At 26.5% G+C, this 15834-nt stretch overlaps 1 protein-coding gene and 1 long non-coding RNA gene across 3 annotated transcripts; both read right to left on the bottom strand.

Moving 5' to 3' along the window:
* Positions 1-3196: 3196 nt before the first annotated feature.
* Positions 3197-14815, bottom strand: LOC122721267 (pentatricopeptide repeat-containing protein At4g31850, chloroplastic-like). Its single transcript, XM_043959840.1, has 8 exons — positions 13275-14815; positions 12743-12788; positions 12590-12621; positions 12264-12306; positions 4046-6026; positions 3807-3879; positions 3576-3621; positions 3197-3454 (listed from the first exon to the last, which is right to left on the bottom strand). Exons 1-5 carry the CDS (start codon positions 14813-14815, stop codon positions 4092-4094), a joined length of 3597 nt encoding a protein of 1198 aa, XP_043815775.1. The 3' UTR covers positions 3197-3454; positions 3576-3621; positions 3807-3879; positions 4046-4091.
* Positions 12362-12957, bottom strand: LOC122724537. Of its 2 annotated transcripts, none has more exons than XR_006351990.1 (2): positions 12743-12957; positions 12362-12621 (listed from the first exon to the last, which is right to left on the bottom strand). It is a non-coding gene; the product is annotated as an uncharacterized LOC122724537 (long non-coding RNA). The 2 variants fall into 2 exon arrangements; XR_006351991.1 differs by having other exon boundaries at positions 12362-12589.
* Positions 14816-15834: the final 1019 nt, after the last annotated feature.

Below are 15834 nucleotides of genomic sequence, written 5' to 3'. Positions count from 1 at the left end.
ATAGGATAAGAGAGGAAAGAAAAATAATAGAAAAAATAAAAAAAAATTATGAGATGAAAAAATAAAATGAAAGAAAGTAATAAGAAAAAAAGAAAATAAGAGATCGAGAAAAAAATGGAAGAAAGGTGGATGATAAAATGAATGAACGATAAAGGCAGAGGAGTTTGTGTTATATTTTTAAACGCGAATTATTAATAAATTTGCAATTCGTTACTAAATTTTGAAAAAAAAAATATTTTTTTTCTTCAAAAATTACCAATGAATTTAAAATTTGAAAAATATGAGTTGTAAAAAAAAATGCAGAAATTTTATGTAGGATTTTATTTTAAGTTTATCAAAAGATTTATTAGTAGATAGCATTCGTTGATAAATTTAATACTTATTAATTTGATGATAAAATTTAGTAACAGATTTTTAAATTCGTTAGTAGTTTAAACACTTTTAAAAATTTACTTAGGGTGTAAACGAAGAGTAGAGCTGAGATTTGAAGAGTTCAAATTTAGTTCGTTAAAATTTTTTTTAAGTTCAAGCCGAACTCAAACTGAATTTAGACGAGTTAAGTATTAATAAGCTCAACTTCGATATTGTGATTCGCTAGTATAGCTCTGACCCAGGACGGCTCTGATACCAATTGAAACAGTCTGATCCAAACTGACCCAAATAACTTCTACCTGACCTAAAATGGTTAACCCAAATTATTTAATAGTTTCGTACTAACTATTATATTTTATAAATTCCGTTAATAAATTCCAACACAATTATTTTATAAATTTATAAATTTCCAATAAATTTTTAAATTTATTAGTAATATTAGTAGATTATCAACAGATTTAAAATCTGTGAGTGAATTTTTATACAACTTTTTATATTAAGAATTATTGAAAGATTTTTAAATTTTTTTAATAAATTCGTTAAAATTACTAATAGATTAAAGTATATTATAGTAAAATCTGGTGATAAAAGTATCGTATCTATAATTTTTCCTTTTAGCATATTGCCCACTATCTCACTTATACTGAGATTTTGTAGCATAGAAAAATATACCTGATTTCTAACAAAAAACTTCCTTTTATATTTAATTTTGTATGAGAAGCTCTAAAACTGACATTTTGATAAAAGCGATTCCAAAATCTTATAACTGGTTGCCCCTATAATCTCTGAACAAATCTGCTCAGCTCTCTCTCTCATTCTCCTACCAATCTAACCAGAAGTGAGGTATAAGAATCTCTGGTAGGATACATAGTCTGATTAATGTTGATTTATCTCTTTTTAAAGCCAAATAAATTATTATATTACCGCTTTGAGTTTGCCCTCCAAAAAATATAAATGTCCCTTTAATTTCAAAATATCCAATAAACCCCTCTATTTCTCTACAATCAAATTTAACACGTTCACAAACTAAAAAATATTTTACCGTTGTTTTTTCATCTCTTTATTAATTTTTTATATATTATTATTATTATTGCAAATAGGCAATTAAATTTGGGCTCCTATTATCTTAATATCACATTATTATATGAATATATTTAATCAAAAGTTATCTAAAAAAATTATAATAAATAAAATTAAGAAAATATATCATTTTAGTTAATTTTTTTATTACAATTGAAATATTCAACTTTTTATTTGCTAATATCTGTTATTTAATAAAATTATCATTAACATATATTTTTTTAAAAAAATTATTATACTCGAATGATATATACATCCTTTTTTTATATCAATTTATAAATGTATTATTAGTAATATAATATATATTTATATATTAATTTCATATATTTTTTAATTAAAATTATATAATTAATAACTACATAAAATAATAAAATATTCTTATCAAGAGTTGTATATATATATATATATATTAGTACTGTTATTATTTAAATATTAATATTAATATTTTTATTATTATTTTCATATTAATTATTTACTATCTTAAAATATACGTAAAAGCTATTATGATTTTATTTGTAAAAATTAAAATTTAAATTGAAATAAAATAAAAATTAAAATAAAAAAAATTAAAATCCAATTGAGATAGTACTAAAATTACTTAGAATCGTATTAGAACTATACCGAAATTTAATTTCAAATGCATTAAAGTATTAAAAATTTGATTTGGTTCTAATTCTTAGTAAGAACTATAGTTTTTCTTTATATTAAAGTATTACAAATTTAATTTGATTCTAGTTCTTAGTAAGAATTATAATTTTTCTTTTTAGCATGCATGTTGCTCACTTTCTCGCCAAACTAATTAAGTAGTATATTTCTTAATGATGTATTGTATGATATTGAGATTTTATAGCATAGATAAATATATCTAATTACTAACCTTAATATAAGTAAATTATTAAAACATATAATAATTTTAATAAAATATTTAATCTATTAAAATTTTAATATTATATTTGTTAATAGAACATAAATTAAATTAAAATAGTAAATTAATAGAACAAATCAAATTGAAATATTTTAAATAATGTATATTTGTATAATTTTTTAATCCATTAAAATAGATGTGAACATGTGGATTTTATATGTAAATTAAAATATTATATTATAAATTAATTAAATAAATTATATTAATAAAAATAAATTATAAATTTTACAATGTAATTATTAGTATTTATAAATAATAACGCACCAGAAGAAATCCTGTTAACTGATCAAATTATGGAAAAAGTGATTTGTAAAATAAGTTACTGACCGTTAAATTACTAACTGCAAGAAAAAAAGAATTATGGTGTTAAAATAAATTGAATCAAATTTTGTTTTAAGAAGCATATTATGTAGAGAATTATTGGAATCATATAAAAAGTCTTTTTATTGAATATCTAACTAATTTAAGACTTGATACCTACTGCAGGTGGTGTGTAAATAACAGCTCAAAGAAAATTTTATGAAGCATATTGCAAGATTATACTTGTGTTATACTTCAGAACCACCACATTCACAAATAGTTAGATGATGCTTTAAAGCACCAAGTTTATCCCATAGTTTATTCAATTTTGTAAAGTAAACAACAACTGATATAGATTCTTGGGTTCTGAATCATTTTGCAATCGATTTCCTACCTCTCAATATGTACCCTGTCAAACCCACCTTCTCTAACAAACCATTTCCCATGGATGCAGAATCACAAAAACTTCAAAAAGATGCATCAAGCAAAAAGAAAAAGGATATTACAAGGTTTAGAAAGTGGTAAAAAAATAAAATGTCTCATTATATACTGCTGAAAGGAGAAAAGAAACAACCAAAACAACTTTTCTTGCCTAACTTAACTAACATCTCAAACAGTAAGAAACAATGTGTTTCACATTCATAACACCATACAAATGTATCGCAAAATGCACCATATAAATAACTCAAATGATTTTAGTGACATTTCATCCAACCAACAGCTGTAGAAGTCTAGTGATTCTCTTACCTTGTATTCTGGGACTGTATATCCTGCGCCCTGCATTTATAGTGTAGTATAATTGTTAAATCAATTCTCAATTAAAGCACACTGGTTTATAATCATTAGTTTCATTATTATTAAAAATTATAATAACTAAGCAAAAATGAATTGCTTATACCTTTATGGTTAGAAAGGTGAAGTTGTAGTCATATCCTTGCAAGTACCTACAAGAGAAATGATAGCATTTTGAAAGGTCATTGAGCACAAAAATAAAAATAAATAAAGATTCTTAGGCATTGTAGTATGGAACCAATTAATTTTAGTTCTCAACTCAATTTTAGGACTGAGCTCTCGAGTTAAGACTGTAGTAGCAGCAAAAAAAAAAATGTAATGGAGATGGTGGGTTTACCAGCAACTTGATGATTAGAAATCCATGACCTCCATTCATCAACAATCTTATATCAAAGAGATCTAGTCCATGTCTGAATTCAAGCGAAAGGCACACATATCATGGTTTCCACCACAGGTAATTTGCAGTGTTAGAAATTTTCGTTTTGTGGAAGAGAATCACAGCTGATTGAAATTAAAAATAATATTTGAAGAAGTTAGTTAAATTACATATCTATTATATTTGAAAAAGGTAATTACCAAGTTGCCCTCCAAGATACACTTGAATGGTCAAGATATAATAACTTTAATTTGCTGATCCCTCATTGCGCACCTTTAAAAGCCTCAGAATGAGATCATTATTCAGCGATAAATGTACTACCAATTCTTTGGTAGCAGCATCAGCAGAGAACCCCTTATCAACCATTTCGTTGATTAGTTCTGATGCTTTTGGTAAATCCTCATGCTTGAGAAACCCTTGAATGATGATATTATAACAACAATTATTCGGTAAACATCCTCCCTTTTCCATGTCTCTAAATACCTTATACGCTTCGTCCATTAATCCTTGTTGGCAGAGTCCTTTCATAATTGCATTATATACATAAACATCAGGTTGTAAACCAATCTCAAAAAGACTAGAAAAAAGTTCCTTGGCATCATTAATCTTCCCAACTTTGCACATAACATTGATCAGAATGCAATAGGTCACAAGATCAGGCTTCAACTGACTTTCCTCCATTTCTTTCAATAGGGTGAGTGCTTCATCCAGATTCCCCTGTCTACACAAGCCATTAATCATAATTGAGAAGGTTACTATATTTGGCTGTTGACCATGAGAGCACATATTCTTAAAGAGCTCCTGGGCAGTTTGGGGCCTCCCTGCTTGAAACATACCCTTTATAAGAGTAGAATAAGTAACAGCATTAGGAACTAAACCTTTATGAGACATTTCAACAAAAATATCCTTTGCATCATCTATCATTTTGCACTTACAATATCCATTGATCAAAATGCTGTAGCTAAAAATGTCAGCTATTTCATTGGTCACCATCAGATCAAATACCTTTCTAGCCTTATCAATTTGCTTGCACAGACAATATCCATCCATCAATGAATTATAAGTGACAATGGTAGGTTCCACACCTCTTTGAATCATTATTTTGATTATATTCTCTGCATTTGAAACCAGTCCTTTCTTACAAAGAGTGTCGATCAATATATTGAAGGTAAAAACACTAGGGGATATGTTCCTCCCCACCATTTCTTTCAACAAGGCCAAAGCTTCCTTGAATTGGTCTGAAATGCAAAGACCATCAATTAAGGAATTGTAGGTGACCACATCAGGCTCTACACCTCTTTGAATCATCACATTGAATGTATTTTGAGCCTCTGAAACCATTCCATCCTTACAAAGAGCGTCAATCAATACATTGAAGGTATAAACATCAGGTGATATGTTCTGCTCCACCATTTCATTCATCAAGGCCAAAGCTTGGTTCTTTTGGCCTAATTTGCAAACGCCGTGAATTAAACCAGTGTAAGTGATGACATCAGGTGAAATGCCCCTATTCCTCATTTGAGAGAAGAGCTCTAAAGCCTCACCAACTAGCTCATCCTTGCAAAGGGCGTCAGTGATTGCACTGTATGTCACAACATTTGGCTCACAACCTCTATCAGCCATTCGCTTTAGTAGCCCAATAGCCACATTTGTTTTCCCAAATTTACACATTCCGTTTATTATGGTATTGTAAGTATAAACATCAGGTTGACAACCACGTGCAACCATATCATCGAAAAATTCCACTGCTTTATCGATTTTACTCTCCATACAAAGCCCATTAATTAAGGTAGTAAATGTCACAGTGGTAGGCTCCAATCCGAATTTGAGCATCTTACCAAAAACAGAGAAGCCAAAATCCACGAGGTGTAAGTGGCTGAAGCAATTAATTAAGATGTTAAGAGAATAAACATCGTGAGAGATTCCTAGCAATTCAATTGTTTTGGACATGGAAAGGACAGTGTGATATTGTTTCATTTTCACAAGGGCAGATAAGAATCTATTAAATGGAACCCTAGAAGGCAGAGGATGCTTATGAATTACATGATTGAAGGAAGCAATGGCATCATCAAGATGGGTAAAAGAAGCAGATTTGAAGTTATTTGTCAAGAAGCGTGCATCTTCAAGTGTGGAAGTAGAAGAATGGCAATGATTGGTAAATAAGAATAGGAATGGAGATTGAATGGTACCAATTGCCCCTTGTAGCTGAAGATGGAAGCTCCTGCTCTTCCTCCTCCAAGGCATCTTCATCATCATCGATCTCTCGTCAGTTGTTTTTAGGGATGGATCGGAGATTGGGAATGAGGAAAGGAAATAGAGAATCAGAGAAGGAAGGCTCTCTGCCTGCTGGTAAAGTGGTAAGGATAACAAAAGGAAATTGGGAATTGTTTATATGCGCCACATTTTGTAAATTTTTATTAATTTAAAAATATTATTTAATAACAAATTAAATTTATCATTTTATAATAATAATTTTTTAAATATAAATCCAATTAAGTCTTTACTTTTATTTAAAAGTTAAATAATTTTAATTCAAAATTTTAAATCAATTAAATCTATATATTATTATTACTACTTAAGAATTAAATAAGTCGTAAAATTATTTTTTTAATAATATAATATTATTTTTTAATAATAAAAATATTTTTTATATAATAAAACTTTATTTTTATATTTTTAAAAATTATTTATTATATTTATATATTTTTAATTTTTTATGATAATTAAAATACTAAATTTTTAATGTTTTAAATTATAAAAATAATATTTTATTTTTAAAAAATAATATTAAGTTAAAATCTATTTAGCCATTAATAAAATTACATAGTTTAATTAATCTAAAATTTTAAATTAAATTTATTTGACTCTTAATAAAAATATACAGACTTGATTAAATTTATTTTCATAATTTTTTTAACCTACTTGATATTTCTAGACATTGTGTATGCTAATTATGTATATATATTATTAATTTTTGTATACAATATTGTATTAAATTCATTTTGAATAAGTAAATAAATTTTCTTTTATATTATTATAATATTAAATTATTATAACCATACCTTATATTTAATTAAATTTATTTAAAAATTAATTGATTTTGTTAATTTTATTTTTTTAAATAAAATATTATAAATATAATTGCAGAATATTGATTTTTTATTTTATTAAATAATATTCCTTATTTAATAAATAATTATCAATGTATATTTTTAAAAATATTGTTATAGTATAATTTTTTAAAAATATCAATGTATAATTTTAAAAATATAATTAGGAAATTTAAAATGAGTAACTTTATATAATTTTTTATTATTAATTACTTTATTTTAGTATAATAAAAATTAATTTTTTTTTACAAAGCTTAACTCTCATGAGAACTGTTTGGCACATTTTTATTTTGACATTTTATTTGAATAATATTACAATTTTAATTAATATCAGTAAAAAATTAATATATAAAATTATTTCAAAATAATAAAATTTTGAAATGTTAAACTCACTAAATATATTTTGCATTTTAAATTTTATTTATTATTTTATTTTATTATTAATAATATTAACTTAAATTTATAATAATTAAATTATTTCTATACATTTAATATATAGTATATTATATTATAAATTATAAAAAATCAGGTGCTAATATTGAAGGAAGGAGAGGCCTTCCCTTTTTATAGGGAAGGAGAACTCTTCATCTCTTATAATTTATCAATATGAGATTAAAATTAGATGGATATAAATAGATTTATTAACGGACAGTAAAATTAAATGATACGAACGGATCGATAACTATAATTATCTTTTTAACTGTATATTCTTTATACTTATTTTATATCAATAAAACAATCATATGCATTCCAATAACAGACATCATCTTGCATGAAATGAGAAATATAACTTCATGAATGTTTCTTTAATTTTAGCTTCAAAATTCTCATATAACGTCATGAATGTTTCTTCAATTTTAGCTTCAAAATTTTTAAGAGTTTAAAAGATATCTTATTGTAAAGATAAGAATCAACTTCTTAATTTGTATTAATAATGCATTGATTTTTTCATTGGCAATCTAATAAAAATTCGTTGATAAATTAATTAATAATGGATTAGTAATAGATTACTGATCCGGTGTTAAAATGTTCGGTGTTAAAATTTTACCAACGGTTTTCAAGTTCATCAGTAAACTGGTAGATTTACTAATGAAATTTCTACTATTATTATTAACAGATTTTAAATTATTAATAAATTTTAAATCCGTTAGTATAAGAGAAAAATAATTTATTAACAGATGTAAAATCCGTTAGTAAATTATCAATGAATTGTAATTCATTAGTAAATTTATTGAGAGTTTAAATATTTTTTTATTAATTTAATAAGAATTAAAATTATATTATTATTGTTATCAAAATTTTAATTTATATTCAAAAAGGTTAAAATAAAAAAAAATTAAATGGTATAAAATGAGAGAAAATAATAAAAAAGAAAGAGAAAAGAGAAAAATAAAGAAAATAATAGAAAAATAAAAATTATGAAAAAGAAGAATGAATGAGAGTTGAGTAAAAAGATGATTAGAGAAATGAAAAAAGTGAACAAATGACTGGAGAATAAAATAAATAAAGAGAAAATAATAGAAAAAATGTAAATAGAAAGAAAATGATAGAAAAAAATAATATTAAAAAAACTAATATCAATGAAAAGTATAGAGAAAACAAAGAAGATAAAAGGAAAGGAAAGAAAAAGATGGAAAAGAAAAGGGAGAAAATGAAAGGAAAATTATGAAGAATGAAAAAAATAATAGAAGAGAAAGAGAACGAGAGAAAATAGGATAAGAAATGAAAGAAAAATAATTAAAAAAAATAAGAAAAAAACTTATGAGATAAAAAATAAAATGAAAGAAAGTAATAAAAAAAAGAAAATGAGAGAAAAGGAAAAAAATGAAAAAAAGGTGGATGATAAAATGAATGAATGATAAAAGTATAGGAGTTTGTGTTATATTTATAAACGCGAAGTACTAATAAATTTGCAATTTGTTACTAAATTTAAAAAAAAAAACCCTTTTTCTCTCCAAAAATTAATAATGGATTTGAAATCTGAAAAATATAAGTCGTAAAATAACGATGCAGAAAATTTTATGTAGGATTTTATTTTAAATTTATCAAAAGATTTATCGGCTCATTGATAAATTTAATACTTATTAATTTGATGATAAAATTTAGTAACGAATTTTTAAATCCGTTAGTAATTTAAACACTTTTAAAAATTTACTTAAGGTGTAAACGAAGTGTAGAGCTAAGTTTTGAAGAGTTTAAATTTAGTTCGTTAAAATTTTTTTAAATTCAAGCCGAACTCGAGTTTTACGTATTTCGAAGTCGAACTAAATTTAGACGAGTTAAGTATTAATAAGTTCAATTTCGGTATTGTGACAGGGCCACTAGCTCTTACTCAGGGGTAGCTTTGACCTAAATAACTTGGGATCCACTTTCCACCTGACTCAAAATAGTTAACTAAGTTATTTAGTAGTTTCGTACTAACTATTATATACAATTTTGATTTTCCGTACTTCGTCGATGTGGGACGTCACACATCAAGCAAGCAGCTGACTTTCACATATACAAATTAGCTTATAAATTTATAAAAATGAGCTCTTAACAATCCAAATATGTAAGTTTTAATAGTATAATTAAATAATATAGAATTGAATTTTATAAAATTTAGATTTGGCTCATGAAAGTATATGCAGGAGTTAAGTTAAATTTATTTCTCTTATGATATTAATTTCAGTCTGCTTAATGAGACTATTCACCAGTATGCTAATAAATTCGAACGCAAGTCGAGCTCACGAGTCTTAACGAGACACTATACGGTTTAAGTTTGTTTCGTTTACTAAACAAGCCTAAAAATTAAGTTCGAGTTTGAATCGCTTAGAAATCGAGTCGAGTTCGGTCAAGTTTTTATCGAGTCGAATCTCGAATAGCTTACAAACGGTTACAAACGGTTTGTTTCATTTACACCCTTAAATTTACTAACAGATTAAAATTGTTAGTGATTTACTAATAGATTTTAAGTCTATTCATAAATTTCAACACCAATTATTTTATAAATTTATAAATTTTCAATAAATTTTTAAATTTGTTAGTAATACTAGTAGATTACCAACAGATTTCAAATCTGTTGGTGAATTTTTATACAACGTTTTATATTAAGAGTTATTGAAGGATTTCAAATTTTTTAATAAATCTGTTAAAATTACTAATAGATTAAAGTATATTGTAGTAAAATCTGGTGATAAAAGTATAAGAACTATAGCTTTTCATTTTAGTATGTTGCCCACTATCTCACTTATACTGAGATTTTGTAGCATAGAAAAATATATCAGATTTCTAACAAGAAACTTCCTTTTATATTTAGTTTTGTATGAGTTGCTCATGTGATCTGAACAAATCACCTCTTGAAGCTCAGCTCTCTCTTATTCTCTTATCAATCTAATCAGAAGGGATATAAGAACCTCTAGTAGGATACATAGTCTGATTGACGATGATTTATCTCTCTTTAAAGCCAGATAAATCTTTATATTGCCGCTTTGAATTTGGCCTCCAAAAAGTATAAATGTCCATTTGATTTCAAAATCTTCAATAAACCACTCTATTTCTCTACAACCAAATTTAACACTTTCACAAACTAAACAATATTTTACCGTTATTTTTTCATCTTTTTATTAATTTTTTATATATTATTATTATTATTACAAATAGACAATTAAATTTGGGCTCCTATTATCTTAATATCACATTATTATATGAATATATTTAATCAAAGTTATCAAAAAAATTATAATAAAATAAAATTAAGAAAATATATCATTTTAGTTGATTGTTTTACTGTAATTGAAATATTCAAATTTTTATTATATTTGCTAATATCTACTATTTAATAAAATTATCATTAACATATATATATTTTTTAAAAAATTATTATACCCGAATGATATATACATCCTTTTTTTTATATCAATTATAAATGTATTATTAGTAATATAATATATATTTATATATTAATTTCATACATTTTTAATTAAAATTATATAATTAATAACTACATAAAATAATAAAATATTCTTATCAAGAGTTGTATATAATATATATATATATATATTATATTACTACTGTTATTATTTAAATATTAATATTATTATTTTTATTATTATTTTAATATTAATTATTTACTATTTTAAAATATACGTAAAAGCTATTATGATTTTATTTGTAAAAATTAAAATTTAAATTGAAATAAAATTAAAATAAAAATAAAAAAAAATTAAAATCAAATTGAGATAGTAATAAAATTACTTAGAATCGTATTAGAACTATACCGAAATTTAGTTTGAAATGCATTAAAGTATTAAAAATTTGATTTGGTTCTAATTCTTAGTAAGAACTATAGTTTTTCTTTATATTAAAGTATTACAAATTTAATTTGATTCTAGTTCTTAGCAAGAATTATAGTTTTTCTTTTTTAGCATGTTGCCCACTGAACTAATTATGTAGTATATTTCTTAATAATGTGTTGTATGATATTGAGATTTTATAGCATAGACAAATATATCTAATTACTAACCTTAATATAAGTAAATTATTAAAACATATAATAGTTTTAATAAAATATTTAATCTATTAAAATTTTAATATTATATTTGTTAATAGAACATTAATTAAATTAAAATAGTAAATTAATCCAACAAATCAAATTGAAATATTTTAAATAATGTATATTTGTATAATTTTTTAATCCATTAAAATAGACGTGAACATGTGGATTTTATATGTAAATTAAAATATTATATTATAAATTAATTAAATAAATTATATTAATAAAAATAAATTATAAATTTTACAATGTTATTATTAGTATTTATAAATAATAACGCACCAGAGGAAATCATGTTAACTGATCAAATTATGGAAAAAGTGATTTGTAAAATAAGTTACTGACCGTTTACTGACCATGACCATTAAATTACTAACTGCAAGAAATTTTGTAGGTATTTTTTTTATAAAGAATTATGGTGTTAAAATAAATTGAATCAAATTTAGTTTTAAGAAACATATTATGTAGAGAATTATTGGAATCATATAAAAAGTCTTTTTATTGAATATCTAACTAATTTAAGACTTGATACATACTGCAGGTGGTGTGTAAATAACAGCTCAAAGAAAATTTTATGAATATTCCAAGATTATACTTGTGTTATACTTCAGAAGCACCACATTCACAAATAGTTAGATGATGCCTTAAAGCACCAAGTTTATCCCATAGTTTATTCAATTTTGTAAAGTAAACAACAACTGATATAGATTCTTGGGTTCTGAATCATTTTGCAATCGATTTCCTACCTCTCAATATGTACCCTGTCAAACCCACCTTCTCTAACAAACCATTTCCCATGGATGCAGAATCACAAAAACTTCAACAAAGATGCATCAAGCAAAAAGAAAAAGTATATTACAAGGTTTAGAAAGTGGTAAAAACATAAAATGTCTCATTATATACTGCTGAAAGGAGAAAAGAAACAACCAAAACAACTTTTCTTGCCTAACTTAACTAACATCTCAAACAGTAAGAAACAATGTGTTTCACATTCATAACACCACACAAATGTATCGCAAAATGCACCATATAAATAACTCAAATGATTTTAGTGACATTTCATCCAACCAACAGCTGTAGAAGTCTAGTGATTCTCTTACCTTGTATTCTGGGACTGTATATATCCTGCGCCCTGCATTTATAGTGTAGTATAATTGTTAAATCAATTCTCAATTAAAGCACACTGGTTTATAATCATTAGATTCATTATTATTAAAAATTATAATAACTAAGCAAAAATGAATTGCTTATACCTTTATGGTTAGAAAGGTGAAGTTGTAGTCATATCCTTGCAAGTACCTACAAGAGAAATGATAGCATTTTGAAAGGTCATTGAGCACAAAAATAAAAATAGATAAAGATTCTTAGGCATTGTAGTATGGAACCAATTAGTTTTAGTTCTCAACTCAATTTTAGGACTGAGCCCTCGAGTTAAAGCAGTAGTAGCAGCCAAAAAAAAATTGTAATGGAGAAGGTGGGTTTACCAGCAACTTGATGATTAGAAATCCATGACCTCCATTCATCAACAATCTTATATCAAAGAGATCTAGTCCATGTCTGAATTCAAGCGAAAGGCACACATATATCATGGTTTCCACCACAGGTAATTTGCAGTTTTAGAAATTTTCGTTTTGTGGAAGAGAATCACATCTGATTGAAATTAGAAATGAAATTTGAAGTTAGTTAAATTACATATCTACTACATTTGAAGAAGGTAATTACCAAGTTTCTCTCCAAGACACCATTGAACGGTCAAGATATAACAACTTTAGTTTGCTGATCCCTCATTGCACAGCTTTAGAAGCCTCAGAACAATTTCGTAGTTTGCTTAGAATGAGATCATTATGCTGCGATAAATATACTACCAATTCTGTGGTAGTAGCATCAGCAGAGAACCCCTTATCAACCATTTCATTGATTAGTTTTGATGCTTTTGGTAAATCCTCATGCTTGAGAAACCCTTGAATGATGATATTATAACAACAATTATTTGGTAAACATCCTACCTTTTCCATATCTTTAAATACCTTATACGCTTCATCCATTAATCCTTGTTGGCAGAGTCCTTTCATAATTGCATTATATACAAAAACATCAGGTTGTAAACCAATTTCAAAAAGACTAGAAAAAAGTTCCTTGGCATCATTAATCTTCCCAACTTTGCACATACCATTGATCAGACTGCTATAGATCACAAGATTAGGCTTCAACTGACTTTTCTCCATTGCTTTCAATAGTGTGATTGCCTCGTCGAGATTCCCCTGTCTACACAAACCATCAATCATAATTGAGAAGGTTACTATATCTGGCTGTTGACCATGAGGGCCCATATCCTTAAAGAGCTCCTGTGCAGTTTGGGGCCTCCCTGCTTGAAACATACCCTTTATAAGAGTAGAATAAGTAACAGCATTAGGAACTAAACCTTTATGAGACATTTCAACAAAAATATCCTTTGCATCATCTATCATTTTGCACTTACAATATCCATTGATCAAAATGCTGTAGCTAAAAATGTCAGCTATTTCATTGGTCACCATCAGATCAAATACCTTTCTAGCCTTATCAATTTGCTTGCACAGACAATATCCATCCATCAATGAATTATAAGTGACAACACTAGGTTCCGCACCTCTTTGAATCATTATTTTGATTATATTCTGTGCATTTGAAACCAGTCCTTTCTTACAATGAGTGTGGATCAATATATTGAAGGTAAAAATATTAGGGGATATGTTCCTCCCCACCATTTCTTTCAACAAGGCCAAAGCTTCTTTGAAATGGTCTGAAATGCAAAGACCATCAATTAAGGAACTGTAGGTGACCACATTAGGCTCTACACCTCTTTGAATCATTATATTGAATGTTTTTTGAGCCTCTGAAACCATTCCATCCTTACAAAGAGCATCAATCAATACACTGAAGGTATAAACATTTGGTAATATGTTTTTCTCCACCATTTCATTCATCAAGGCCAATGCTTGGTTCTTTTGGCCTAATTTGCAAACACCATGAATTAAACCAGTGTAAGTGATGACATCAGCTGAAATGCCCTTATTCCTCATTTGAGAGAAGAGCTCTAAAGCCTCACCAACTAGCTCATCTTTGCAAAGGGCGTCAATGATTGCACTGTATGTCACAACATCTGCCTCACAACCTCTATCAGCCATTCCCTTTAGCAGCCCAATAGCCACGTTTGTTTTCCCAAATTTACACATTCCGTTTACCATCACATTGTAAGTATAAACATTAGGTTGATAACCACGTGCAACCATATCATCGAAAAATTCCACTGCTTTATCGATTTTACTCTCCATTACAAAGCCCATTAATTAAGGTAGTAAATGTCACAGTGGTAGGCTCCAATCTGAATTTGAACATCTTCCCGAAAACAGAGAAGCCAAAATCCACAAGATGTAAACGGCAGAAGCAATTAATTAAGATGTTAAGAGAACAAACATCGTAAGAAATTCCTACCAATTCAATTGTTTTGGACATGGAAAGGACAGTGTGATATTGTTTCATTTTCACAAGGGCAGATAAGAATCTATTAAATGGAACCCTAGAAGGCAGAGGATGCTTATGAATTACATGATTGAAGGAAGCAATGGCATCATCAAGGTGCGTAAAAGAAGCAGATTTGAAGATATTTGTCAAGAAGCGTGCATTTTCAAGTGTGGAAGTAGAAGAATGACAATAATTGGTAAATAAGAATAGGAATGGAGATTGAATGGTACCAATTGCCCCTTGTAGCTGAAGATGGAAGCTCCTGCTCTTCCTCCTCCAAGGCATCTTCATCATCATCGATATCTCGTCAGTTGTTTTTAGGGATGGATCAGAGATTAGGAATGAGGAAAGGAAATAGAGAATCGGAAAAGGAAGGCTCTCTGCCAGCTGGTAAAGGAATAACCTTATAATAGTTGAGAGCGGGGATGGGTTATGGTTTCTGGGAAGTCGATAGAGAAGGGCTGTGCATGCGATAAAACTTGTAAAAATCTTCGTCTTAATATGGAAGTTATAAGGGCTGTGCATGCGATAAAACTTCAGAATTTATGGGTGATGGAAGGTAATTGAGGTTTCTCCAGTTTTTCATTATTTATTTTTTATGTGTTTTTAATTAAAAAATATTTTATAAATAAATTTAATTACAATTGAAAAGATTGAGATAAAATTTTAATAATAAGTTGAAGTTTATAAATATTAAAGGTTAAATTAAAGGGTGAATTTATAAAATTTAAAATATAACCATTAATTTAAATGAATATAAATGAAATAAAAATAAAAATTAAAATTTATTGATCCACGTCAAATTCATTAATTTAAAAAAAATATTCCCTCAATTGTCTAT

The sequence above is a fragment of the Manihot esculenta genome, chromosome 9 (assembly GCF_001659605.2).
Source record: "Manihot esculenta cultivar AM560-2 chromosome 9, M.esculenta_v8, whole genome shotgun sequence".
NCBI lineage: Eukaryota > Viridiplantae > Streptophyta > Magnoliopsida > Malpighiales > Euphorbiaceae > Manihot > Manihot esculenta.
This window is presented reverse-complemented; position numbering and strand designations above follow the sequence as displayed.